The 26669-nt window shown below is 44.6% G+C and overlaps 5 protein-coding genes across 7 annotated transcripts; 1 reads left to right on the top strand and 4 right to left on the bottom strand.

The window, feature by feature from the left end:
- Positions 1 to 4116: 4116 nt before the first annotated feature.
- trim45 (tripartite motif containing 45) lies at positions 4117 to 12465 on the bottom strand. Its single transcript, XM_029492979.1, has 8 exons — positions 11787 to 12465; positions 10496 to 10784; positions 10274 to 10419; positions 9436 to 9752; positions 8292 to 8421; positions 7041 to 7155; positions 5223 to 5349; positions 4117 to 5071 (listed from the first exon to the last, which is right to left on the bottom strand). The coding sequence occupies exons 1-8, from the start codon at positions 12203 to 12205 to the stop codon at positions 4917 to 4919; spliced, it is 1698 nt and encodes a 565-aa protein (XP_029348839.1). The 5' UTR covers positions 12206 to 12465; the 3' UTR covers positions 4117 to 4916.
- Positions 12466 to 12803: 338 nt separating this feature from the next.
- On the bottom strand, positions 12804 to 15970 carry vtcn1 (V-set domain containing T cell activation inhibitor 1). The gene is made up of 5 exons (XM_029531043.1): positions 15874 to 15970; positions 15071 to 15135; positions 14210 to 14569; positions 13740 to 13991; positions 12804 to 13127 (listed from the first exon to the last, which is right to left on the bottom strand). Exons 1-5 carry the CDS (start codon positions 15903 to 15905, stop codon positions 13006 to 13008), a joined length of 831 nt encoding a protein of 276 aa, XP_029386903.1. The 5' UTR covers positions 15906 to 15970; the 3' UTR covers positions 12804 to 13005.
- Positions 15971 to 16572: 602 nt separating this feature from the next.
- On the top strand, positions 16573 to 17704 carry LOC115062128 (uncharacterized). Its single transcript, XM_029530748.1, has 2 exons — positions 16573 to 17112; positions 17363 to 17704. Exons 1-2 carry the CDS (start codon positions 16573 to 16575, stop codon positions 17702 to 17704), a joined length of 882 nt encoding a protein of 293 aa, XP_029386608.1.
- Positions 17705 to 18013: 309 nt separating this feature from the next.
- Positions 18014 to 23960, bottom strand: LOC115062127 (uncharacterized). The gene is made up of 11 exons (XM_029530747.1): positions 23796 to 23960; positions 23538 to 23720; positions 23232 to 23374; positions 22966 to 23069; positions 22354 to 22500; positions 20604 to 20746; positions 20415 to 20519; positions 19657 to 19827; positions 19354 to 19496; positions 19006 to 19115; positions 18014 to 18247 (listed from the first exon to the last, which is right to left on the bottom strand). Exons 1-11 carry the CDS (start codon positions 23926 to 23928, stop codon positions 18046 to 18048), a joined length of 1584 nt encoding a protein of 527 aa, XP_029386607.1. The 5' UTR covers positions 23929 to 23960; the 3' UTR covers positions 18014 to 18045.
- Positions 23580 to 26654, bottom strand: LOC115061930 (C-type lectin domain family 4 member E-like). 3 transcript variants are annotated; one of them, XM_029530511.1, is made up of 6 exons: positions 26281 to 26654; positions 25619 to 25653; positions 25495 to 25585; positions 25074 to 25216; positions 24659 to 24762; positions 23580 to 24513 (listed from the first exon to the last, which is right to left on the bottom strand). In XM_029530511.1, the coding sequence occupies exons 1-6, from the start codon at positions 26513 to 26515 to the stop codon at positions 24357 to 24359; spliced, it is 765 nt and encodes a 254-aa protein (XP_029386371.1). In that variant the 5' UTR covers positions 26516 to 26654; the 3' UTR covers positions 23580 to 24356. The 3 variants fall into 3 exon arrangements, with proteins under 3 accessions (XP_029386371.1, XP_029386372.1, XP_029386370.1); XM_029530512.1 differs by having other exon boundaries at positions 25495 to 25653; positions 26281 to 26382; positions 26446 to 26654; XM_029530510.1 differs by having other exon boundaries at positions 25495 to 25653.
- Positions 26655 to 26669: the final 15 nt, after the last annotated feature.

Below are 26669 nucleotides of genomic sequence, written 5' to 3'. Positions count from 1 at the left end.
TAGCCTTCATTTTGTGAGAGCAGATGCTCGACTTTCAGTTGATGGCAGCCTCATTTCACAATAAAACTCCTGAAATGTAGTCTGTGCAGACAAACTTCAAAGTGACTTTCAACCACTCATTTATCCTGGAATAGAAAAGGAGAGAAATTTAAGATGGTTCTCCCATTCAGTGAGAGAAAACCAAAACATGTTCAGTAAAATAAAAACATGTCGGAGCTGCTGAGTCATACACAACACTGAAAAAGTTCTGCCACAGCCACAACAACCATTTTTACAACTTCATTTTATTTTAAAATTCTATTTTACCTTTTCAAATTTCACAATATGCTCCATAAGAAGAAATATATGTGATTTTGAGAACCAAAAACCTTTTTAATCCAGTTTGCATCTGCTTTCTCTGGCTTGTTTTTACTTTTTTTTTTTTTTTTTTTTTTAACATATAAAAATATAAAAAGTTTGGATAAACACTCAGAGAAAGAAAGTCCATAGATGGAAACAATGTCAGAGCATAAAACAGACAGCTGCATTCATGAAAAATAACCATCTCCATAAAATCCTCATCATATTTAATTACACATTTTCACAGCTCCGTCACGCCATCACTGGGCGTCTAAGTGTCTATTTACTCCTCCAGGCATTTGCATCGTATTCATAAACTGAATTCATGTGTCACAAAAAGAGTGGCTGTATTTATCCACCAGGGTCCTATTGTTCAGTAGCTAAATATATGTAGTGATGTACTTTTCCTCCAGTGTGTTGCTGCCCTCTTCTAGAGCTTGGGCTACTTTATATCATCCCTCATAAGCATCCGCTACCGACTTTATGTAGCTGTAATCTTTTTAAACAGATTGATGTGCAGTTAGAAAACAGATGTCCTGATATTATTGATATCAGCAGTGTATCTGTGGAGATAGACGGCAGTAGATCCTTAGAAACAGGCTCTATAGGCTTTTACCCACGCCACTGTTTTCTAATGGGAGCTGGTTAGGCTCCATCAAGAGCTCAATAAGTATATTACTGTCAATCTGAATAACCGGCGGCCTCAGAATCTGCTGATCACGCTCATCCAGACACATGTACAAGGTCAGAGCATGAAGAACGCTTCGACTTCCTCCAACACTTTCCTCTTCTTCATTTCACAGCACATCAGCAGAACTGAAGCCAAAGTTTGGAGTCGCATACTTTTATTTTGAAAGAAGCCTTTGTCAGCTCTTTATTGGTTTTGGTCACTCTGTTTTTTTTTTTTTTTTTTTTTTTTTAACTCCATGAATTATTGACACCATGCTAATCAAGATGAATTATTCAAAACCCAACATATAGGGATTTGTCCCTCAGGCATCTATGGAAAAGGTGTGTTAGAGCTCCCAGAGTGAGTTTTACATGGCCTTCAATGTACAGCATATGATTTTTAATTTTTATTTTATTTTCTGTGTGCGTCCTGTCCTGACAATGATAGAGACAGCCCGTGCTGTCTCTCGCAGCCTAAAGATAAAGCGTCTCTCAGAGAGCGAAGTCAGGTGCTGTCACAACACCGGCTTTGAGGTAACATAATGCTGTGTTGGGTTACCTGCATCTTCACCAACAGCGTTTTATTCCTCTTCCCCGTCGCATGAGCTGTGCCTGTTTTAGGCTTAACTTTATAATGAGACAATCCCGTGTTTTGACCAGTGACCTAGGCTTTACAGCTACAACATGAGAAAACCAGCTGGTGGCATCATTAAGTTAGAGATAATTATTTTTTGTTATGTGGGCACACGGCACGACAGTGTACTCTCATTTCTTCTGCATGATTACCTTTTAAATTACAACCTTTACTGGATAGATGTAACAGCCAAACTATGAAAACATCCAGAAAAGAAAAAAAAGGCCCTAGATGTAAAAAGATTAAACATAATGAAATATGTCTCTTGTCGGGACAATATTGTGTCACGATCGTTGGCTCAGGGTACATTACTTGGGGGCTCAATGGAGGGTGAAGGGGGTTTATGAGGTCTGGCATAAGTCCCTCTCTCTGGGGTGCACAGCGGCAGTTAGCATGCTGCCATTTGAAGAGCGCCGTCATTGTTCAGTGTGATGTGTTGTGCATGTCGGTGTGTGTGTGTGTGTGTGTGTGTGTGTGTGTGTGTGCGTGTGTGTCGTAGGCTCAGTTCATGTCCGACTGGGGAACTAAAAGAAGTGAGATATCAACGATAAAGGCCGCTTTTGATCCACTCCATCATCTTTAACCTACACCTGCTGTCACCTAATGGAGAGAGATCTTGTGTGTGTGGGTGTGTGTGTGTTTGCCCTCGGTGACCTCCAGTTTCAGCCTGTGAGCCCGTCCCTCCCAGAGCTGACTGCCATTCGGATGGACGTCAGGTAATCGCTCATTTCCAATTTGCTCTAACTGAATTAGTGTATTTGATTAAGCAGCGCCACCAGCAGTGTCACCGCTGATGGAACTTCCTCTGTGATGTTAACGGAGCCGTCCCTCATTCATCAAACATTCATAGCAAGAGTCAATATTTAACCGCTTAAGACATTTTTCATGATAATGCAGTATTCATCAGGAGCCTCTTAGCGTGCCGTGGCTCTGGTAAAGACGGCTGTTTCAGAAGGCACATAGAGAATGATTTGTAAGAACAAGCAGGGAAAACTTAACGCCACAAGTTGAGGGACTTGGTGTTTAGTTGTGGGAGAGCAGGCAGGGCTGCGCAGCTCTCTCTTGCCACCTCCTGGCTCAAGGAGCACATATCAAGCTCAATGAGGCATGAAAGTCTTATGACGGAGCTGCTGATGGTGAGACTTCAGTTTCTCTTGTGCGTTCTGTGCAAGTCGCCATAAATTAGTTACATCTTATTGCAACCTTTTTTTCAAATTTCTGCTTCAGTTCGATCTAAAAAAAAAAAATCAACAAACGTTCAAAAATATTGCCTGATTAGACGTAACAAATGCAATCTTGGACGCATTGAAAATCAGGGTTAAGACAAAGGTTGGCCTTCATAGAAAGAAATTAATTCCTTCTAAAATAGCACAATCTAATTAAAAATCCTTCTAATTGTAGATCTGCCTTCATTTGCAGCCAGATTTTTTTTCTCAGATCTCAGATAGATAATGATTTTATTACTCCAATTGAAAGTTAAAAGAACAAGCTATTATGTTGGTTTTGAGGACATGAAGATTTTTGTTTGCCTTTTGTTTCCTGTGTGTTTTGTCCATGAAGGAATGAAGCAGAAATTCAAAAGTGATAATAAATGATTTATTTCACCATTCAGGGAAAAAAAAAAAAAAAAAAAAAAAAAACAAGCAAAAAAAAAAAACCACTCGATTGAAAACTGTTGAAATAAAACTGCAGGATACAGATTAATGTACAACCAGTGTGAAATGACAAAATCACAAATTGTAAACAGCAGCAGCAGCACGCTCACAGTGTCATTGTGAAGACCTTGGACCACAAATGAAGGCGGTTAATCTTCAAGTTTAAACTCAGTCTGTTTGAATTCTCTCTTAGATAAGGCACGTTCAGAGTACAGAAAACTCACAAAGGCACTGAGAGTCTCTTCAGTTTGTGTCACAGCCTCTGGAGAGGAATGACTTTTATACTCTGAGAGGTGACGGCATCTCCGAGCTCTCATTGTTTCCCACATAAAGCCACGCTGGAGATCGAGCTCTTAATGAGTCCCTATTGTGTGCAGGTTTGAACAGCAACAATGAAGCACTGGAGAGAAATACATAAAAAAATTGTGGTGTGTGTGTGTGTGTGGTTCAGAACAATTTGTTCTGTTACAGGCACGGTGTGTCTGATGGTAACAGCATATGGCACTGCAGTAGAAGACATGGAATATAATCACTTCCTTATATTTAATATTGACTAAATGTGTAGAAGTACAATCTAAATATATTCTTTTTTTTTATTTTTGTATTTCTGATGCCTAATTCTTTATGATTTTAGAATTACTACACGTATCTAAAGTTAAGTACCTGGGGGAAACGCTTCTTATATAACAATTTGGTGTGAAAATGAAGATAAAGAAATAAAGGGGTAATAGTTCCAGGTTAGGTCTATAAACTAAGAAACATAATACATTAACTTATTTCCACAATGAATCTGGAATCAGCAAAATTCTAGCTGGCGAGAAAAATGGTTGCTTTTGTGTTTTGTTTGGTTTTTTTTTTTTTTACTTCCTGCATTTAAATGACTTCAACCAAACAATCCCCTAAATTCTGTGCCAATCTGAGTCAGCTCAGGCTGTGATCGATCCAATTTTTGATCTAAAAGAACAGGACAAAAAAAAAAAAAAAAAAACACCCTTTGCTGTAATTTCAACATCTACAGCAGCTCTGAGCCGGGAGCAGAAGATGGCTGATGAAAGGAACGTGAAACAAAGCTAAAGCAAAACTCAAAATAAAAAATAAATAAAATAAAATACCGCTGTGCATTTCAGCAAGGCAGATTCAGGAGGAGGCCCCCTGCTGGGATTTAGGGGATCTGCTCCACTGTGCCCATCATATTTATTCTGCCTTCCCATTAATGCCACTTCTGATTGTTGGTTGTAGTATTGGGTTAATACGACATTTCATCTGCCCTGATTTGCACAGAGACACACACCATGCAAACACTATAGCTGCTGCTTCTCATGGAGGTAAATAAAGCGCTGAATGGGTCCCGCCTGACACAAATCACACGATCCGACTTAAAGCAGCATCACAGAGCGGTGAAGTAGTTTGTGCGACACTCAACAAAACAAGGCACTGAACAACAAACTGATATTTCCTCACTTTGGTTTCTGTGGCAGAGCTGGACGGAGAACGCTTTGATCATAGTTTCAGTTCACTTTGTGTCTGACCTTCTGAAGTCACACCATCCACCCTCAGCTGCAGCTCTAACCTTTCGGTTGCCGCCGCCCTCCGTTATCTTGCATCATCTCGGCGTCACCTCAGAGCTCGACGGTTCGCAGGTGGCCGCGGGGGGAAACGGCGGCCAGCACGCTCCGGGGCAGACACTCTGACTGCTCCGCCGTGCTGCCACAACAGGACCAGTGGGGTTTCCCAGGGTGCCCCTTGTGACTGTGACCACAGCCTTTAAATCCTCCTGCAGGCAGACAGGCAGACAGACAGACAGGTCACCACAGGAGGCCAGAATTCTGACTGAAGACGAGAACCTGAAGGTGTTTTTAATGAAAGAAAGGAGAGCAGAGAGAGATCACGCTTTGTAAAATGATGGGTTCGGGTCGGGTTAGTACCTGGCATTGTTCCTGGGCAGCCACAGCGTGCCTCTTTGTCTCCTCCGCTGGAGCAGAAGGAGCAGCAGTGAAACGTCCCGCTGTGACGCCTGAACGTCCTCTTCACATTCAGAGCGAACGGAGAACCCTGCAGGGGGACATCAGAGAGTCAGTCAGCGGAGGACTTCAGGACTCCGTCACTAAACACAATAAACACAGTCTGAAGCTGTGTCCAGTCTGGACTGCTCTAGTCTATTTTCTGTAGGGGTCTGATCTGGACTTTGGTGGTCTCTATGGAGGTCCAGTCTCTGGACTGGTCTGGTCTGGACTCTGGTCTGGTCTCTATGGAGGTCCAGTCTCTGGACTGGTCTGGTCTAGACTCTGGTCTGGTTTCTATGGAGGTTCATTCTCTGGTCTGGACTGGTCTTGTCTCTATGGAGGTCCATTCTCTGGACTGGTCTGGTCTCTAGTCTGGTCTCTGTGGAGGTCCAGTCTCTGGACTGGTCTGGTCTAGACTCTGGTCTGGTTTCTATGGAGGTCCATTCTCTGGACTGGTCTGGACTCTGGTCTGGTTTCTATGGAGGTTCATTCTCTGGTCTGGACTGGTCTTGTCTCTATGGAGGTCCAGTCTCTGGACTGGTCTGGTCTAGACTCTGGTCTGGTTTCTATGGAGGTTCATTCTCTGGTCTGGACTGGTCTTGTCTCTATGGAGGTCCATTCTCTGGACTGGTCTGGTCTCTAGTCTGGTCTCTGTGGAGGTCCAGTCTCTGGACTGGTCTGGTCTAGACTCTGGTCTGGTTTCTATGGAGGTCCATTCTCTGGACTGGTCTGGACTCTGGTCTGGTTTCTATGGAGGTTCAGTCTCTGGTCTGGACTGGTCTGGTCTCTATGGAGGTCCAGTGTCTGGTCTGGACTGGTCTGGTCTGGTCTGGTCTCTATGGAGGTCCAGTCTCTGGTCTGGACTGGACTCTGGTCTGGTCTCTATGGAGGTCCAGTCTCTGGTCTGGTCTCTAGTCTGGTCTCTATGGAGGTCCAGTCTCTGGTCTGGTCTCTGGTCTGGTCTCTATGGAGGTCCAGTCTCTGGTCTGGTCTGGACTGGTCTGGTCTCTATGGAGGTCCAGTCTCTGGTCTGGTCTGGTCTGGTCTGGTCTCTATGGAGGTCCATTCTCTGGACTGGTCTGGTCTGGTCTGGTCTCTATGGAGGTCCAGTCTCTGGTCTGGTCTGGACTGGTCTGGTCTCTATGGAGGTCCAGTCTCTGGTCTGGTCTGGACTGGTCTGGTCTCTATGGAGGTCCAGTCTCTGGTCTGGTCTGGACTCTGGTCTGGTCTCTATGGAGGTCCAGTCTCTGGTCTGGTCTCTGGTCTGGTCTCTGGTCTGGTCTCTATGGAGGTCCAGTCTCTGGTCTGGTCTGGACTGGTCTGGTCTCTATGGAGGTCCAGTCTCTGGTCTGGTCTGGACTCTGGTCTGGTCTCTATGGAGGTCCAGTCTCTGGTCTGGTCTCTGGTCTGGTCTCTGGTCTGGTCTCTGGTCTGGTCTCTATGGAGGTCCAGTCTCTGGTCTGGTCTGGACTGGTCTGGTCTGGTCTCTATGGAGGTCCAGTCTAATCCAGTAGGACTGCAGGGTTGCTGTAATGAGATGTTCAGGTGTGACTACGTAAATCTGGCTTCTACTCCGGACTAATGCTTAGAAATATTGAGCATTAATGAGGAAATAAACACACACGGCCGCGGCATGTTTTTTCCTTTTTCATTTCAGGAAAAAGTGGCCTCTTTTTTCGAGCGCCCCCTGAATGTCTCAGGGCAGGCTGTAACTTCAGCACGCAGCTCGTTGCCTCGTACCTTGACGTGTTGAGCTCTGACACACACCCACACTGAGTACAGCCCCGGCTCTTCAGGTGTGTACGAAACACCGTAGGACCCGTCGTCGTTGTCGACCACTGTTGTCTCCACTGTGCTGAAGGAAAACACAACAAACCAGCACGTTTGTTAGACCAACGTCAGCTGTGAGAGCTTGTTTCTGGAGAAATAATTATTAACCAACCTGAAACTCATTGTTCACTCATTCACTCATTCACTCATTCACTGTTCACTCATTATGGTTTTAAAGCAGCTGGTGATAAATGTGGCTGCAGTCTGCTGAGCTGAAGGTCTGAAAGAAACTGAGAAGTTAACAGCTGTTAGTGCTCATGGTGAACACAGAGAGTACACAGAGAGTACACAGAGAGTACACAGAGAGTACACAGACAGTACACAGACAGTACACAGAGCAACAGCAAAATTCAGAGAGTACACAGAGAGTACACAGACTGTACACAGAGCAACAGCAAAATTCAGAGAGTACACAGAGAGTACACAGACAGTACACAGGGAGTACACAGAGAGTACACAGAGAGTACACAGGGAGTACACAGAGAGTACACAGAGAGTACACAGGGAGTACACAGGGAGTACACAGAGAGTACACAGACAGTACACAGAGCAACAGCAAAATTCAGAGAGTACACAGAGAGTACACAGAGAGTACACAGACAGTATACAGACACTACACAGACAGTATACAGACAGTACACAGAGAGTACACAGAGAGTACACAGAAAGTACACAGAGAGTACACAGAGAGTACACAGAGAGTACACAGAGAGTACACAGAGAGTACACAGAGCAACAGCAAAATTCAGAGAGTACACAGAGAGTACACAGAGAGTACACAGAGAGTACACAGAGTACACAGACAGTATACAGACACTACACAGACAGTATACAGACAGTACACAGACAGTACACAGAGTACACAGACAGTATACAGACACTACACAGACAGTACACACAGTACACAGACAGTACACACAGTACACAGACAGTACACAGAGTACACTCGGCCCGTTGACCTGCTCCAAGCAGCTGGTGAAACTTGATCATCGTTGACCTCCAACCTGCAGCTGTTTTTCTCCCTGACAGGATAAAACCTCAGAGCCATCAGTGCCCACCACACTTTAATGTTTAGTTCTACGAGGTTCCACTTGTTGAAGCAGATCTGCCTAAGAAAGTGAAAACGGCGACACCGAAGGTCAGATGGCGTCGCACACTCACCAGTTTTTCTTCTCCCTGTGGACGACACTGACCAGGACGTGCTCGCCACCTCGTGCCGTCTGCTCTCCGGCCGAGTCTCGACACACCAGGGCGAAGCTGCTCTGCTGGCCCTGCCGGCCCTGCTGCAGACCTGGGACAGCCAGGAGGTCAAAGGTTAAGAGGAAATATAGTTAAAACCAACGCCATCCTCGGTTAGCTCGGCCTGGTGGCATCCTTATCAGATGGCTCCTTTCTGCGGCTCGACCCGAGTCTCTCCTGGACGGCTGCTGCTACTAATGGGTGTGAATTATCAGTGTGTGTGTGTGTGTGTGTGTGTGTGTGTGTATGTGTCTGTGTGTGTGTGTGTGTGTGTGTGTGTGTGTGTGTGTGTGTGTGTGTGTGTATGTCTGTGTGTGTCTGTGTCTGTGTGTGTGTATGTGTGTGTGTGTGTGTGTGTGTGTGTCAATGTGTGTGTGTATGTGTCTGTGTGTGTGTGTGTGTGTGTGTGTATGTGTCTGTGTGTGTCTGTGTGTGTCTGTGTGTGTGTGTGTGTGTGTGTGTGTGTGTGTGTGTGTGTGTGTGTGTTCTCTCTGCTGAGTTCCCAGCTGCTGTCTCTATTGAAGAGCCAGCTGTTGTGGCCCCTGAAGTCCAGACCCTCTTATGGCACACACCCTCCCTTTTCCTCTCTAATAGTGGGGGTGAGAAAGTCACCAGGGGGCAAAATGACCCCCCCATCCCATAAAAGCCACACAGACTGACCCTTTTGACCACAGTGCAATAAAAGCCATCAGGATGTGAGCCTACTTTAGTCTGTGTGTGTGTGAAGACGCATCGGACGACCGACTCTGTTTTTTGTGTGCTCTTTTGGATCATTTCTTGAGGTTGCCACTTTAATTCTGACTTAATTTGGACATTTTCATAATTTTATGAATAATGGAGGGACTTTTAGTGTATTCAGACAGAAGGATGATGTTTGTGTGTAAACCCCAGTCTGTCGCCTTCAGGCCTCCACATTCCTGCAGTCTCACAGGAATTTACGCTCCCAGGAGGGAAACAACAGTGTGTAACTTTTCCAGGACACACAAAAACCAAAAACACATTCCAGTGTTGAGCCAACCCAGACAAAGGTTTTATGTCGATAACAACGTGCGATAAATCACCGTACCGTCCCCTTCGATGGTGCACTTGCTGACGTCCGTGGTCTTGGAGTTGATGACGCCGACCACCGGGAAGCCCTCCACCTCCCCCGCTGGCTCTCTGGGCAGGAAGCTGATGCTGCTGCCGTCGTCGGGGGCGACAGACGCCGGGTGGGGGTCGTAGCTGCTCTCCGCCAGACTGGTCAGCCTCCTCAGGGTCACTCCTTTGGCGCTCAGGATCTCGGCGTCGGACCCGCAGCCCAGCAGTCTCTCCGTGAACTCCACAGCGCCTCGGACGTCCAGCAGGACCTGCTGCAGCTGGGCCCTCTGCAGGTGGAGCTGGTTCCTGATCCACAAACACAGCGGGAACGACATTCTCTCTGAATAATCCGTCCGCCATCAACCACCATTCACGTCCGGATCCACAACGCTTCATTTTCAACCAGTTCATCTTTTATACCTCCGAAAACAAAAACAAGCTCTTCACTTCGAACCCTGGCTGCCGAGGGAGACCTTCAGATTTTCACAGCTTATTTACGTTTTCTGACACGGTCTCGTCTCCGTTGCTGCCGTGGTCCGGTTGTTTAATCAGGTTAAATCACTTCTCATGTTTGGACTCATGTCATCAGAATCAGAAATACAGAAAAATGATCATTTCTATCGTGAAAGCAAAGAATAAGAACAGTTAAAGGACGCTGGCGAGGAAGTCGAAGTCCAGAAGAAGAACATGGAGAGGACGTTCGGAATGCGAGGAAAAGGTCAGAGGTCGCCTTGTTCAGAGCGGAGACAAACCTTCACCCCTCCGGATTTAAACCCGGTCGGTGCCGCGCTGTCCTCCATGTTTTGAGGGTCTGTGTTCCTTCATACCTGCGTTGGACTCGCAGCTCGTCCAGGCGTCGCAGCAGAGACAGGCAGTGAGCTTCCACAGCGCTGGCGTAGCCCCGTGCGAACGCCCTCACCTCATCGGCTGTCGCCTCCACTCGTGCCTGCAAAGCCTGCTGGGAAAGCTCCACCTGCGTGGAATCCATAGAAGTGCGTTAAAGAGGCGGCTGGCCTCTGAATTTGGGATGACGGTGAGCTGACCAGCACCTTCTGCAGCGACTCCTCCAGGCGCTCCAGGCGAGGCCGCAGACAGACGGAGACCAGCTCCCGGATGCGGTCTCCGTGACGGTTGATGACGTCACGTGCGGGACAGCAGCGGTGGTCGCGGTGCAGCGTGGCGGCACACTCCGGGCAGACGGGCAGGTCGCACTGCTGACAGAAGAGCCGCAGCTCCTGGCCCGGATGGAGGGAGCAGAGGACGGGGCGGCAGAGGCGGCCGCGGGCCCTCAGCTCCTCCACGGCCTGAACGGAGTGAGACGCCGTTCGCTTCTGGCGCCTGCAGAGAGAGCAGACGAACGAGACGATGAGTGTATCAGCAGGACGAACACCGAGGTCAGGCCTCATCTGAAGGTCAGCTGCTGCAGGAGGACAGAAAAAACACCGAGCACAGATCGGCTTCAACATTAAGACGAGACAGAGTGGAATGAAAAGATAAAGAGAGTCAGAACCTATTAAACCTAAATACAACAGAAGAAAACAACACAACTTCAGTGTGTGACTTTGTCAGCGTGTAACACAAAAAGGTAGAACAGAGAAGAACCGAGTAAAATAAAACAATAAATATGTACACAGAGAGTACACAGAGAGTACAACGAGAGTACACAGAGTACACAGAGAGTACACAGAGAGTACACAGAGAGTACAACGAGAGTACACAGAGTACACAGAGAGTACACAGAGAGTACAACGAGAGTACACAGAGAGTACACAGAGAGTACAACGAGAGTACACAGAGAGTACACAGAGAGTACACAGAGAGTACAACGAGAGTACAACGAGAGTACACAGAGAGTACACAGAGAGTACACAGAGAGTACAACGAGAGTACACAGAGAGTACACAGAGAGTACACAGAGAGTACAACGATAGTACACAGAGAGTACAACGAGAGTACACAGAGAGTACAACGAGAGTACAACGAGTACACAGAGAGTACAACGAGAGTACACAGAGAGTACAACGAGAGTACAACGAGAGTACTAAAGTAAATGTGTAAATATAAAATGAAGATAGAAGTCAGGATGGGATTAATCAGGGAACAGAAGAAACTACGTTTGTTGGCTTCTATAAAATAGAATGATACTCAGAATATATAATATAATATAATGGGAACATAAACTGGACCGGACCGGGTCGGACAGGCTCAGACCGGCTCAGACCGGCTCAGACCGGCTTGGATCGGGTCAGATCCGCTCGGACCGGTTCGGACCGGCTCAGACCGGCTCGGATCGGGTCAGATCCGCTCGGACCGGTTCGGACCGGTTCGGATCGGGCCTACCTGTGTGCCTGGCAGCAGAACTCGCACAGGTTGACGGAGCAGACCTGGCAGCGGCTCTCGGCCTCTCCCTCCCCGCAGAGGTCGCACCCCGGCCGGCCGGTCGTCAGCAGAGTCTCCTGGAAGACTTCATCCAGGGCCAGGTGGTCCGTGCTGAGTCCGGCCGGCCCGGACGGAGGGAGCTCCACCTCGGAGTCACAGGCCGGACACAGCACGGTGATCCGGTCCCGGTCCCGGTCCGGGCCGGAGAAGGGCTCCAACCGGTCGATGCAGTCCGAGCAGAAGCTGTGCAGACACGGCAGGATCTTCGGGTCCCGGTACAGCCGGTCACACGCCTTACAAACCGCTCTGGGGTTCACGGAGGACCCGGTCTGATCCGGATCCGGGCCCAGCCGGGGCCGCTCCGGACTCTCCTCCGACATGATCCGGATTCAGTGACTCCTGGAGCCGAAAACAAACCACCATGAACCCGCTGAGCTCCACACAAGCGAAAAACAACCGCCTCTGCTTCAGAACTAGGACCAGGACCAGATCACACGAATCCGGATCGGTTTAACTTCTTTTTCCGGATTAATTTTTGAGAATTTTTGAGAATAAAAAACCAAAAAGTCCAACTTCTCCTCGGCTGGAGCGAGCTGCGTTCACGGTCCCCTCGGACATATGACACCCGGCCTACAGCAGACCATCCGGTCTGGATCAGACTCCCAGGACTCCTAAATCCCGTCTGGGACTCTGACTGTCTCCATCTGTTGGCAGGACGGAGAAATTATTTTTTATGGAGAGCTTCAGTAATTTAATTTCATTTAATTTTGTGTCATTGGTAAAATATTGATATTAAATGAAATCTATTTAAATGTACAGTTACGTTTTAACTGCAATGTGCAATAATATGTGTAGAATTAATCTTTAAATAAAAATATTCATATACTTATTGATATTTTATTTGTATGAATACAGCTTTAACACAACACAAGTAGTTTTATGTTTGAGAGACATTTTTAATAAAAACTCTGAATAACAATAATTTTGGAAAATGTGCTGATAAATAAGTAACTTACAGTCATGACATACAGCAGGGAAATAATTAGAGATTAACGCTGTTACATGGTAACAATGACCACTGTGATCATTCATAACAACAACATTCAGAAATGAACTTTAACTCCGTGCAGCCCATGAAAAACATTTCATGTTGATGAGACTGATGAGATATCTGCGTTTGTCAGTCGAAGATGAAGATGAGTGGGACGAGGAAGCTGCTCATAAAGCTCAAACGGGACGGCAGCAGCAGGGAGGAAGCAGCACTGAAGGGCGTGAAGTACGAGCTGACAGATACACCAGAGTCTGAAAGAAAGGTTTCATTTATACATTTATAAAAAAAACCAAAAACAAATACCCCCAAGCTGGAAAGTCTGACGTCCAACGCTGTCTCAGCAACACCAATTATACATTCAATTTATATTGTGTGCAGCAGAAATTCATTTATGCATCCATTTATTGTGTGCAGTAACACTTTCATGTCTGGAATATTAATCAGTACCAACTTTTCTGGTGTAAATAATGCCAGTCAGTTATTATTTTTATTTTTATTATATATTCTATCTATTATGGTTATTTTTAGTACATATTCTGCTTTTCTATTGCTCTCCATGTGCTGCTGAAACGATGTAAATAAAGGAATATCTTATCTTATCTTGTTTTCAGGAATAATTAAAATTTTATCTGATTTTAACTTTTAGTGAAGCATCATTTGTTTCAGAAATAATAACGAAGTTAATAATTTATTCTCATGAAGTGGAAATATTATATTATTCTGATGTTTCGTCAGCAATTGGTCAGATGCACTTACAGATAAATCTCATTTAGAGCTGCAGAGTTGTGCGAGTCGTTTAAAGCCATTCAGGTTTTTCTGGTCTAATTCTAACTTGGTATCATGAAGTCCTGATGGACTCCCACCTGTTACAGTCGCTCTGGAGACAGACGCCACCAAGTCGTTCTCAATCCTAAAGATGTAGCTGCTGCTGACGTTGACCGGCGTCAGGGAGCTGTGGACGCTGTAAATCCCTCCAGAGCCTTCTGAGAAGTTGGTGTCTCCCTGCAGGACTTCTCCATCACTGTCCAGCCACGTCACGTTGGGTTTGGGGAACCAGCTGCGAGCCCCGGCCGCCAGGACGCAGTCTGACAGGGTGAACGTGGGAAACGAAAAGGCTGAAAAAGGGAAAAGGAGGAAAATCACGAATCCATCAATATGATGTGATGTAATATTCACTAAAAAGGACAACGAACGAGTTCTAATGCAGCAGATGACTCTTTATGACCTAATTAAAGAGTGTGTGAGTAAATCTGTGAACCTCAGTCTCTCCTCCTGTGGCTTCTGTATCAGAAATAATGACATTATGGGATGTAACATAAGATTTCTGTCCCACCTGCTGTCCTCAGGTGGATTTGGACCCGGCCTTGTCCTGCCGAGGAGCTGATCCTGCAGGTGTACTCTCCCTCGTCGTTCCTCCTCACGCTCCGGATCAGCAGGGAGGCGTTCCCCGTCGCCAGGTCCTCGGGGAAGAGCTGAGTCCGGCCTCTAAACTGCGAGTTCTGGTCCACCAGATCCGGAGCGCCGTCCTCATAACGGTAAACGACCCCCTGTGTGTCGGCCTTGGTCCAGGTGACTGACACCTGTCTGATGGCGCTCTGCCCGCTTTCTGTCTGCAGGAAGCAGCTGAGCAGCTCGTCCTCTCCCAGGTTGGCGACGGGCGCCAAGTCCCTGCTCATCACCTCGGAAGAGGACCCTGCGGGACCAGGACCAGGACCCAGATTAGAACCCACACAGGGAAGGCTCTAAAGGCCCAGCTAACCCAGAAACTGTGAAACGTTGATATATGATAATATACTGATGATATTTCTCCATGAGCTTTTGGAAATAAAACTATTAAACGTCCATTTGAATCTAATTTATTTGCTGAAAACAAGAAAAAGCACGTGTTGAGCTGAAGGTCTTGTGAGTTCAGGTGAAATAACATTAACACAACATTATAATAATAATTCGGTGAGGACTGTGCAGCAGCGCTGAAGTGTGTCCTCTGGGTGTGTATCTTGGCAGGTGCTGACTGACAAATGTCAGCTCTTTTATTTACAGAGTTCCCCCTCGCTGTGTGCTCCGGCTCACTTTGTGAAGACTGAACTCTAACATGAGCCCTCGTTGTACCTGAAGACGACCTGTGGGGACGTTTTCAACATGCACAACAACCTGCTGTGTACTGAATACACAAACCGCGTGCTCCTGGTCTTACCTGAGAAGGCCAAGCCCAGGATGAGGATGATCAGGGAGGCGAACACCAGGATGAGTATAATCATGCTGCACACAGAGAGGAAACAGAAAAAAAGGAAACAGCTCATGAAATTAGGAAGTGGAGCAAATATAATTTCCTGAAGTATACAGCTGTGTTTCCTGAAGTACACAACTGTGAGGTCAGAGCTGAGATCCACTGTGGCTGATTAAACTTTTTATGACCCCAGGTATAAAAAACTGAAAATATGAAGAAAGGGAGAGCAGGCATGGTTGCAACAGGGGGAGAGCTCCCCAAATGAAGGAAGAGATCGGCGTCATGTGACCGTTTCAGGTGTCGCAGATTTTACTGAGAAAAAAACTAATTTGACGTAAGAGAGTCATTTTTTTGACCAAAACCAAATTTTGTTTAGCACTTACACAATTGCAGATAAAGTCATGTGGCTTCCAGAAGATCAATTTTATTTTTGTGTGGTGGGTGTAGAAAATATTTTAAAGTGTTGAAACTGTCGCCAAACATAAAACTGAAAGGACATTGTTCTTTTTTTTTTTTCCATCACAGCTGTTTGGAAATCATGTTCTTCAGCTGTCATAGCAAAGGAGCACCGTGACATTTGACATTAACACACCAGGTCTGTGATGCTCTTGCAGGTTTTTGTGAAGGTGCCGTTTGTAGTGAACCGATGTTCACAGAGTTTCAGGTGCTGAGACAAAAATACTGGTGAAAATCACATGACTCTGGTTGAACCTCCACCACTGCAGATGCTTTTTTTTAATCATCAACACGTGCACAGGTCGTGGCCTCACCTGGTGAAGATGATCTGTCCGAGGGTCGCCATGGCTGGAGGAAGGATCCAGTCATACCACTCGTCCGAAACGTCCGGGATTCCTCCAGAAAGACCGCAGACAGAACAGCAGCCAGCTCTGCTCAGCAGAAACTCAACACCATAAGTAAATATTACCTTTAAGGCGTGGCCTTCAAACTCGTTGATATGTTGTCACAGCATCTTGTTCATATCACATTTATAGGCGCTCGTGATTGATTTACATGAGAAAGGGGCTCTGGCTGTTCAGAGCCATGAAAACTCAGTACAGTCACAAAAATAGAAGCACAAATAATCAGTATAATTAATGATCAGACTCCTTCACGGAAACTGACCAAGCGTTTGATTGGAAACGCTCACATGCTGCAGAGACGAGAAATCAACAGTGTTCAGACCACTGAAAAATTCTGCCACCCTCAAATTCACGTGATAAAAATTATGAAAGATACAAAGTTCCTCAAGATGATGAGTTTACACTTGTTAAAACAGGAAACTGCATGAGAATGTAAAGTTGAGGAAATTCCTCCTCGGGCATTTGAGAAGTGAAATGCCACAGAGCCATCATTGTGAAAGTATCATCTGGCAATAAGTGCTGTCTAGAAAAGGGGAGCGTTTAATTATCAGACAGTGACAGTCGGCTGGTGGAAGAAGGAGCATCTGATGGAGCAGACATGTTCCCAACATGTCTAACTTTGGCCACGACATCGCTGAGAAACTGCTGAAATATATCACCACAGCTGTGAGCAAGTTCGCGCTGATAATCCTCTTCTGCTTCCTGCAGCACATGCTGGACATGAGCTTCGTGTGCTCCTGTGTGCAGGGTTTTCATCTGAACGGTTGGCTGTACCTGGTGGCCCCCCCGGCCATCCTCACGCTGGTCTACATCATCTTTGAGCATTTCCACTGGAAGAAGAACACGTCTGACTATAGTCTTTACTGCAGCATCTGCTCCAAGATCTGCTGCAGCATCTACTCCAAGATCAGCAGATCTTGGAGTAGATGCTGCAAGAACTGCTGCAAGAACTGCTGCAGCTTCTTTTTCAACCTGGTGATCACTTTTGCCGGTCTGGTTGCTCTTTGGGTGTCTGCCGTTCTGTTTGATGGGGACTGGTACCTCTGCCTGATGACCAACATGAACGCATCTCAAACTGGAATCCCCTGCAGAGCAAATCTGTCCTATGATGAGCAACGCATCCGGGACGCACACAAGACAATGTCACTGGTAAGTATGGACACACAGAGTAGAGCGGTCTGGCAGGCAAAGCAGAGCATAAATATCTGATCATCAGTGAGGAAGTTTTCAAATCAAACCTGGATCTGACCTGAACTTCACACTGAGACCAAAAACACATCATGAAAATGTTTACCGAGCTAAATTATATATTTTTTTTTCATGTAATACGTGACATTATATTTAGTGAACATTAAATAATATTTAAAGTGTTGATGTTCCCTCCTTGTTTGGATTTCAGGACATTGGCTTCACTGTGATCTTCTTTTCTCTGTGTCTTTGGAGCATTGTTGAAATCAGCAGATCTTATTGTAAGTCGGGGGAATGCTGCCCCCCCCACTACAGGGTGGTTTACAAAGAGCTCCTGTCCAAACAAGTGAGCAGCCACCTGACCATCGAGATGGAGAACATCGCCAAAACGAGAGCCGAGGCGATCTGTGAGCCTCACCTCGAAATCATCAAGAATAAGGAGCTGAATGTAAATGAACCACAAGAAGGAGTTTCTGAAGCTTGGGAGGAAATTTCCTCCCTGGATTTCTACTTGATAGAAAACAGACAGACAGAGCAACGACCGCCCCGCTGACAATCCTCACAGAAAGGCCCCAGGCCGGGAACTGAACCCATGACCTTCTTGTTGTGGTGCAACAGCGCTGACCACTGTGCCGCCGTGCTGCCATGTGTTTCATCAGTGTGTGTTAAATTAAACTGTGTCGGAGCCCGGTTCTGCCCGAGGTTTCTGCCTCTTTAAGGAAGTTTTTCCTGCTGTTGGTCTGGACCTGCTCGACATGTAAAGAGCTGTGATGTGACTTCATGATTTGGTGCTACATAAATAAATCTGATTTGATTTGATTTGAAAATGTTTAATCTTTCAGCATCGGTGTGGGAAAACAAAGGCTGACAGAATGTTTTCTAAATCAGGATGATTCACGCCTTCATTTGAACTCCGTCACGTCCATCTTGATCACATTTACTGCTTTGCTCGCAGATCCACTTTTGTATCCACTCACAGGGCAAATCATTCCAGTTATTGGTGATTGTCAACCCCACCGTGAGGTGGGCGCAGTCCTCCTGCATGGTTTTCGACCTTGGTTGACCGCCGTTATCAGGCTGGGACCTCTTCCAGTACCTGATGGAGGAGCACGTAAACACATTATCTGTGAACCCCGAGCTGACTCCTGCAGCATTCAATCATTCTTTCATTAATATCCAAAATATTCAAAAGTCATGGAGGACAAGTCCTCATCTAACACTAACACTAACTCCTCTGCAGTTCGACTCCAACAACACCTCCTGAAAACCTTCCAAATCTGTTATTTACAAATATCTTTATCTAGAAACATGACGTGTGTGATGAATGTCAAACCACAACAAACAACAACAAACAAACAAACAAACAAACCACAGCTACACACTTCACTGTCTGCTTCACGGAAAATAAACCAACACAGACTGACCAAACAACTAAAGAAATGTAAAAACATTTGTGAAAGTAAAAGCAGCAGCTTCACAACATTTTCTCCCTCCGTTTAAAAAAAACAGATTCTCGTTCAGCCGTGAGAAACTGGTTCAACGGGTCGACTGACTAACTGTCAGCTGAAGTCCATTTACAAAAACCAGCGGCACTTTAAAAACTGAGCGAGAATAAGAAATACAGATGTCTCTGAACCTCACCATTAAACGTGCAGGTCACCTGCTCCACATTTAGGAATCAACCAAAAGACTCATAATTACAACGGGACTTAATCAGCAGATGCCTCCTCTGTGTGATAAAACCAGGAAACTCAACATTTTCAAACATGGCCGCCTGAAGGAGCCACAGCACCATCTTGTGAGTTTCCTGGGTGAAGATTTTCCTCTCGGACTGATTTGACTTTGTGGTCGTACCCCTCAGAGAGCGGAGCGCCGTTTATCCAGGTCCAGTTTCCCTCCTCCACTCTGTCGGTCAGTCCGATCCAGGCTATAGTTTCTGTCGTGGACATGGAAATGAGGAATCCCTGATGAGGAAACAGAAGAAGATGGCAGGTTTATTTCCAGAGATGGACACAATTCTTCCTCCACGAGTTTTATTTGAACCTTCAAAAACTTTGCAGTTGCTGGAAGATTAATTAATGTTCTCATTATTTCTGGACAGGCTGCTGCTAAAAACTCTCTTTATGATTCCTTTGCTCTTTATCCAACATGTAGCTGCACAACCTCACAGAAGACTCACATGTGTACCAAAGTGACACGCACCTGCTTCTCAGGACTGTCTATCACCACCAGGTCGGCCCCTCTGGCTCTGCAGTCCTTCCTGCCCTCGTCCCAAGAACCGGTCTCATTAGAGAGGAGAAGACAGAAATGACTGAACTTCTTCCATCCTGCCGGGCAGCAGTTCTCTGGAGGAGACACAAACGTTTCAGAGAGTCAGGCCACGGAGCTCCTGGAGCAGCTGTCAATGCTCCGGCCTCCTCTGCAGCTGTGGCTCTTAAATTCTTCCTTTTTGAGAAATACAACCTTTGTGTGAAATGTTTTTTGGTGTGTGTGTGTGTGGCTCACTCCTTCTACGCCAGCCCTGAAGTCTGCTGCACTCTTCAGTGATTTCGCTGAGGCTGACGTTCAGCTGGTCTCTCTCTTCGGTCAGGGACGACAGTTTGCCTTCACTGATCCGAAGAAGCTCCGTCAGGTTGGCTCTGAGCTCTGAAGATGAACGTTTTGAGGACTCATCGTCTAAAATAAAACAAAACAAAACGACAACTTCACATTTATCGGATCCAAAATAATCCACATCATACATTAACAGGAGACGATTCATCCAGATAAAAACAAAACATCTTCAGTCTCAACATGATCCTAAAATACAAACATGAACGTAGATAATAAAAAGGAAGTGAAACAAAATACAGAATAGAGAAGTCGAAATGCTTGAAAAACCTAATTTTGCTGCAGTTTTTTTGCTTTATATTGTAAGGTGTCTATGAATAATAATGTTTTGATTGAAGAAAACAAAAATGTGTTTTCCCAGCAAATATCTTCATAGTAAATTAAAAAAAAGTACATTAAATGTGGATTACAATTTTAAATAAAAGATACTTGATGTTTTAATCAAAGCTGAAATGTACCTTTTTGATAAAACTTCACCTAAAGAAAATATCTGAATGTGTTTTCTTTACATGCTTTGATTAAAAAAAAATCAGCTTTGCGTTTGAAACAAAACAACAAAATAAGGACATGAAGGACGACACACCGCAACTGACAGACTAAAGTCCAGATCCTGATGAGAATAAAGAATAAAGCTCCTTCTGATCCAGACTCACAGAGGACACCGAGGCCGATGAGTGCAGCCAGCAGGAAAACACTCAGCAGGCTCAGAAAGACCACGACAGCACAGAGTCCCCTCTCAGACCTGCTGGGTCCTGAACCTGAAAAGACGGCTCAGTGAAAACACAGGTGATAAAACAGATTCATTCTCAGCCTCACTGTCTGAATGTTTTCACCTGTCGGACTTGTTGAAGGTCTGAAGTTGGCGGATTTGGCCTTTTCAACGTTGACGTAGATTTCATTGTCCATCTCTGATGATGAGAAGTCTGCTCTGAGAATCAGTTCTCTTTCAGAGATCATCTGTGACACTTTGACACTGTTACTTCCTCTAGAGCATCAGAGGTGCAAAAAAAAAAAGAAAACTAAACAAACCAAAACCCCAAAGAAACACCTTTAAAGAAATGGAGTCAGATGGTTTAACTGACATCCTGACATAAAATATTAAAATAGCCTGCTCGATCGTTAAGAATAAACGTGACCCTTCTGTTATCCTCGGACTCATTTTGATCCCAATCAATGTTTGTCATTCAAAAAAATAATAGTTGACTTTTTTTTTTTTTCCATATTTCATGACTTTTCCTAATTTGATGGGTACATTGATTGATTAAGCATAAAATTATCATGATGATATATTTTGATGAAGTTAGACTTTCATCCAGATGACTGAGGAGACGATGAATCCTCCAAAAGTGCTGCAGTGGACGAAAAGAAAAACATATTTTTAATTCAAAAGCTAACAGTTGTTGTTTCTCTGCCACAAAATCATTCCTGTCATGTTGTTGTAGAGAAACACGCAAACTTTATCTACGTTACAGCATGAAGCCTTCCTCTGAGAGTGTCAGGTTTTTAGCAGGCATTTTCAAATAAAAATATTCAATTAAAAATATTTAGGCAGTCCATTTAAAGTTGAGTAGTTTTAAGGACAATACATTAATAAAAAAATAACCGAAAGATTTAATTTTATGAGATTTTAGGGTAAGAAGAGAAGAAATTAATGAATACCTGATCAACATCCCATCCCAGACATTAGAAGGCTATAATAAAATAAAATTCTAAAACAGAGAACATGTGTTCATGTGAGAAAAATACAAAAGGCAACACGTAACACAAAAGGACGAATCACATAAAAACCTGAAAATGTATAAACAAACAGACAAATGAAGTAAAATCAAACCGGTCGTCTCTCCTCGGTAATCCATCTTCCTCAGCCGGTTTTGGTCTGTTTTCCTTTTTCAACAGTTTATTATAGTATATTCCGTCCAGCCTGAAGTCTCAGACGTGATGATTTTTAATCATGTGACTGAAACACAACGTGATTGCCATGAAAACAGCATCAGAGCAGGACGCTCTGGTTGTTGGTCTGGAGTCGGGTCTTTTGGGGATTTGAGCATTTTGAACAACAAACAAAAAACGAAACAAACAAACAAACGAAATAAGCAAGAAACCCCCCCTCCCCCCAAACAAAAAAAAAAACAAACAAAAAAAAAAAACTAATCCAACATTTGAATACAGCTTCTTTAAAATGAAGAGTGCTGTTGGGATTTGATGGGAGAGATGGTTTTGTTTTATTTCATGTGTCTTTTAGAAAAAGTCTGTCAGTTGTTGAAAATACAGTTTGGCTTCATGACTATCTTATCTTTTTAAAGCGTGGACATATTTCTAATTAATGTTGCAGCATTTTGAGACAAAGACAGACAGAGAAACATGGGAAGATCAAAACTGCCGCAGATCTGCACTCAACCCCTTTCAGGGATTTAATGCTGAGCCTCAGCAGATCGGACCAAAAACATTATTTAACAATAATAAGAATTAACTTGACAATTGTGTATTTTTTGTTTTGGAAGTTCTTTATTAGCTGAAGTCTGACAGTGTGATTGTTATGTATCACAAGCAGTTAGAAAGACAAGAAAAGAAAAGAAAAGCCAAACGTGCTACGCAGTCTGTTCACAGATCCAGTGCAGCTGACTCTCACAGTTCAGGTCATTCCAAAGTTTATGACCAACCCCTCTGATTTCTGCACAGTCTTCCTCCCCGTACTGTGGTCTTCCAGAGCCGTTATCAGGCTGATTAATCTCCCAGAACCTGACGGGCCAGGAAACAGGTTCATTAGAAGCCCAGGTTTCTGAAGAAGGAAACTACTTTCTGATGTAGTTCCCTGTCTGAAGTGAAAAGGTCTATTTTAACCCAAAACCACAGTGAGTGTTGCACACTTCTGCAGTCTCATTGGCCCGCCCCAGCACCGTCACAGGCAGGATCTGATTGGCTGCTGGGCCAATTAGGGTGATTAAATAAAATGGCATCCAATAGTCTAATAGGTACAAAAGTATTTAGGTTTCATTTTGTGCATTCAGTGAGGTTGCTGCATTCTTCTTTGATCAGAACAGGAATACGCAGTTGGTCAGTTTTTTGGGGTTTACGTGTTGTTTGTTTGTTCACATATTTAAAGTTAAAAGTCTTTAAGTTTCTCTAAGTTTAAAGTCTGTCCTTTTTCTTCAGTACATTGCTTGTGCCAATGAGCAGAAAAATAAAAATAAGAATAAGCCTCACGTCTCAGTCAGCGGCGTTCCATCGACCCATTTCCAATGTCCCTCCTCCGCTCTGTCAGTCAGACCAATCCAAGCGCTTTCTGAGCTGAAATTCGAGAGAAATTGCTGGCACACATACAGAGAGCTCATTAGACAATGTTGGAATTTAACCACAGTAGCACAGTGAGCCTTTTTGAGACAAATACTGATCCTCATGGAAAGACGAGTTTTAGTTTAGTCGTGAAATAATTCAAATTCATTCTGTGACTTCCTTGTTAAAATGGATACCTGCTCTTTAAGAGTGTCGATGACCACCAGATCGGCCCCTCGGGCTCTGCAATCGTCTCTGCCCTCATCCCAAGAACTGGACTTATTGGAGAGGAGATAACAGACACAGTCGTTCTTCGTCCATCCTGCAGGACACGTCTTCTCTGCAGACAGAACCAGGAGTTTTAAATTGAAGGATTATTCTAGTGGAGAACCTTCTGACGGTGAGTAAGACGAACTCTAAAACTTATTTCCTGTGACAGGCTTTCAACTGTTCAGAGAGCTGCTGAAAACACACCGGAAACACACAGACCAACAAACACTCACTCTGTTTTGACAAACTCTGCAGCTTCTTCAGCTCTTCGGTCATCTCGGTCAGGTCCTCAGTCTGGGAGGAGAGCTTGTTTTCCTTGACCAGAGTCAGGACACCGAGGCCGATGAGTGCAGCCAGCAGGAAAGCACTCAGCAGGCTCAGAAAGACGACGGCAGCAGACCTGCTGGGTCCTGAACCTGAAAAGACGGCTCAGTGAAAACACAGGTGATAAAACAGATTCATTCTCAGCCTCACTGTCTGAATGTTTTCACCTGTCGGACTTGTTGAAGGTCTGAAGTTGGCGGATTTGGCCTTTTCAACGTTGACGTAGATTTCATCGTCCATCTCTGATGATGAGAAGTCTGCTCTGAGAATATCTTGTCTGTGCTGTGGTGAATGACTCATATTTTACTCTCACAGACAAACCCTTTAGAGGAAGTCCCACAAGTGCCAAAAAAGTTTGTGATGGCACCTCCTCTTAGAGCAACATTATTATCAGACCCATGAGATGTTGTTCATCATAGTTAGTCTTGTTGACTGAGGGATGATGGGATATCATTAATCCTCTTGCTCTTATCATTATTATAATTCTTGAATCCTGGCTGAAGCTTTCTTTTTGGATACGCATAAATAAAATGGTTTAAAATAAGTTTTGGACATTGTTCTGGCAGTTTAAATTCAATCATGCTTTAATAAAAGTTAAAACATTTACGGTACTTCACAGTTAATATTCATTATGGACTTTTTTTTTGTTCTAATGGTACATTTTCTCAGTTTCAGTCATCTACGTGTAATCTTAAAATATTGACAAATATATGACTTAAAAAAATCAATTAAAGTGTTTTTTGACAGATCCACTGCCTGGAGATGTCACACCGTAGGTCGTTCCAGTTCTCTCCAGCGTTCATGTTGGGCTGAAGAATTCCACAGTCCTCTTTGCCCCACTTTGGGTTTCTGTTACCTTTATCTGGCTGCCCTTTTTGCCAATAACTAGGAGAGTAATAAAAAAAGTACCATATCAGCATCGTCCACGTCCCCAACTCTCTGCGTACAGATACAGTCATTGAAAAAAGAGCTGTTCATGCACAGTGGTGGTTGTGTACGTGCAGAGATGCTACGTCACTGTTTTCCCGACCTGACACTCAGTGGAGCTCCGTTGACCCATTTCCAGGTTTTCTCGCTGTTTCTGTCAGTCAAACCAAGCCAGGTTTCTTGCTGGATGAATGCAGTGAGGAATTCCTGTTCAAGATAAAGGAAGGAAAGTCTGTTCCAAATGTTCTGACCACATTACAAACTTGTGTGTTCTGACCTGACTAACTCAGTCCTGAGGTCTGACCTCAGTATGGCTAAAAGCTTAACCACTGACAGGAACACCGATCCTGTAAACTACATACCAGTTCTGCAAAATTAAACAGGGTTCTATATTTGTTTTAGCACAGCTTTCCAATCAGGCACCAGACCTTTGACGTGATCCTCCAGCTGCACGTTTTTCTTCTTCAGGCAGAATTCTATCTGTATGAACTACAATATTTACACATAGCGGACCGGACCTGAACGTGCAGACTGTCTACAACCACCAGATCTGCTCCTCTGGCTGTGCAGTCCTTTCTTGCTGCTTCCCATGAAGCAGACTTGGTGGAGAGGTGATAACAGCTACAGTGGAGCATCCTCCATCCTGCAGGACACGCTTTCTCTGTAAGAAATGTCAAACTCAACGCATTAAAAGCTTGATATTTGACTGGCAGTGTGGCAGCTGTTGAGTATATTTAGATCACAGTTGTGTGAGGAAGTGAAGAACTGAGGACAGTTGGAACTCCAGATGATGGTTGGAATGAAACATAATACTGAGTCAAAACGTGGCAGCATCATATTTTAATTTAGTTTTAGTCATAAAATAGATGCTGAGTGGAAAATGTGTAGAGTTATACATGTAAAGTGAGCCGGGATGTGTTTTAGCAAAGTGACACTCACTCTTTTTGGCCAAACGCTGAAGCCTCTTCAGCTCCTCAGTCACTTCAGTCAGGTTGGCAATCAGCAGGTTTCTCTCTTCAGTCAGGTTGGCAATCAGCAGGTTTCTCTCTTCAGTCAGGTTGGCTTTGATGACGGCGAGTTTTGTGGCTGATTCATGGTCTGAAATAAAGATAAATACTGACACATCGAACATACTCGAGTCCGTCTGTTTCGATTTCTGAAAAATTCCGAAAAATCATGAATAATGCAAAAAAGCTGAATTGAAACTGTTTTGTGTTCAGCAGAGTGGTTTGGTCCATGGACAGATTTGTGAGTATTTTTGGCCATTAAACAAATTCACAACACATCAAAAATGTGAATGTTTGTGCCAAATTTGTGTTACAGAGACTTTGAGATTTCTGTTCACAAGGGTTAGGGTTAGGCTGAACGGTTGGATAGCTTTCTGCATCTCTGCCCACCTGAAGTTAAACTATTCTCTCTTTCCTCTCTCATGCAGGGCGGCCTTATTTCTCTGAGACAAGAAAATATATCAAAAATTATCAGGTGATGTTTTGACAGTGTATAACCTCAGAAAAAAAGGCAGATATCTGTGAGGCGTTTGATGGCTACTTGCAATTAAATGGAAGTACAAGTGGTACAAGTACAAGTACAAGTGGAAGGAAAATCCTACCTTCAACTATTGTATTTAAAAAAAAAAAAAAAAAAGAAGCATGTACTGGATAGAAGGAAGAGGAGGTTGAAGAAAAGCCAACACTATTATTAACTCATGGACAGCAGCAGACTCACTGTGGACGCCGAGGCCGATGAGCCCGACCAGCAGGAAAACACTGAGCAGGCACAGACCGGGAACAACAGCCCTCTGGAGTCTCTCCTCAGACCGGCGGGGACCTGAACAGACCAGAGACAGGTTATAGGAAACATCTACACACAGCTCACTTTGTTCATTCTTACCTGATTGATCTGTTGTGGCTTTAATGTTGTCGGGCTTTGCCGGATAAACATTACAATAGATCTCTTCCATTGTTGTCAAAGTGTCCTAGAAGCTCAGCACAGATTAGAATACAAAAGGTTAGAATCCACGAAGCTGCTGTCCAACTTCCGAGGAACTCATCAGTCCTCATCTGTGTAGATCACGTGATGCACGAGTCATTTATAGCTTTGGTTTTAAAGAACTT

The sequence above is a fragment of the Echeneis naucrates genome, chromosome 21, assembly GCF_900963305.1.
Source record: "Echeneis naucrates chromosome 21, fEcheNa1.1, whole genome shotgun sequence".
Taxonomy (NCBI): Eukaryota; Metazoa; Chordata; class Actinopteri; order Carangiformes; family Echeneidae; genus Echeneis; species Echeneis naucrates.
The sequence above is the reverse complement of the archived record's forward strand: the minus strand, read 5'-3'. Positions and strand labels throughout refer to the sequence as shown.

Excerpts from the sequence above, each read along its gene's own strand:
- trim45 (XM_029492979.1), bottom strand. The coding sequence starts at position 12,205 with ATGTCGGAGGAGAGTCCGGAGCGGCCCCGGCTGGGCCCGGATCCGGAT. Across the intron at positions 7,156-8,291 it reads CACAGGGAGAAGAAAAACTG|CACAGTGGAGACAACAGTGG; the intron begins GTGAGTGTGCGA and ends GTTTTCCTTCAG. Across the intron at positions 5,350-7,040 it reads TCAGAGCTCAACACGTCAAG|GGTTCTCCGTTCGCTCTGAA; the intron begins GTACGAGGCAAC and ends GTCCCCCTGCAG.
- vtcn1 (XM_029531043.1), bottom strand. The coding sequence starts at position 15,905 with ATGGCGACCCTCGGACAGATCATCTTCACCAG. Across the intron at positions 14,570-15,070 it reads CCTGGGCTTGGCCTTCTCAG|GGTCCTCTTCCGAGGTGATG; the intron begins GTAAGACCAGGA and ends CTGGTCCCGCAG. Across the intron at positions 13,992-14,209 it reads AATCCACCTGAGGACAGCAG|CCTTTTCGTTTCCCACGTTC; the intron begins GTGGGACAGAAA and ends TCCCTTTTTCAG.
- LOC115062128 (XM_029530748.1), top strand. The coding sequence starts at position 16,573 with ATGTCTAACTTTGGCCACGACATCGCTGAGAAACTGCTGAAATATATC. Across the intron at positions 17,113-17,362 it reads CACACAAGACAATGTCACTG|GACATTGGCTTCACTGTGAT; the intron begins GTAAGTATGGAC and ends TTTGGATTTCAG.
- LOC115062127 (XM_029530747.1), bottom strand. The coding sequence starts at position 23,928 with ATGAGTCATTCACCACAGCACAGACAAGATATTCTCAGAGCAGACTTC. Across the intron at positions 23,375-23,537 it reads GCAGAGTTTGTCAAAACAGA|AGAAGACGTGTCCTGCAGGA; the intron begins GTGAGTGTTTGT and ends TTCTGTCTGCAG. Across the intron at positions 23,070-23,231 it reads TCGACACTCTTAAAGAGCAG|CAATTTCTCTCGAATTTCAG; the intron begins GTATCCATTTTA and ends TATGTGTGCCAG.
- LOC115061930 (XM_029530510.1), bottom strand. The coding sequence starts at position 26,515 with ATGGAAGAGATCTATTGTAATGTTTATCCGGCAAAGCCCGACAACATT. Across the intron at positions 25,654-26,280 it reads CATCGGCCTCGGCGTCCACA|ACCATGAATCAGCCACAAAA; the intron begins GTGAGTCTGCTG and ends TCTTTATTTCAG. Across the intron at positions 24,763-25,073 it reads TAGACAGTCTGCACGTTCAG|GAATTCCTCACTGCATTCAT; the intron begins GTCCGGTCCGCT and ends TATCTTGAACAG.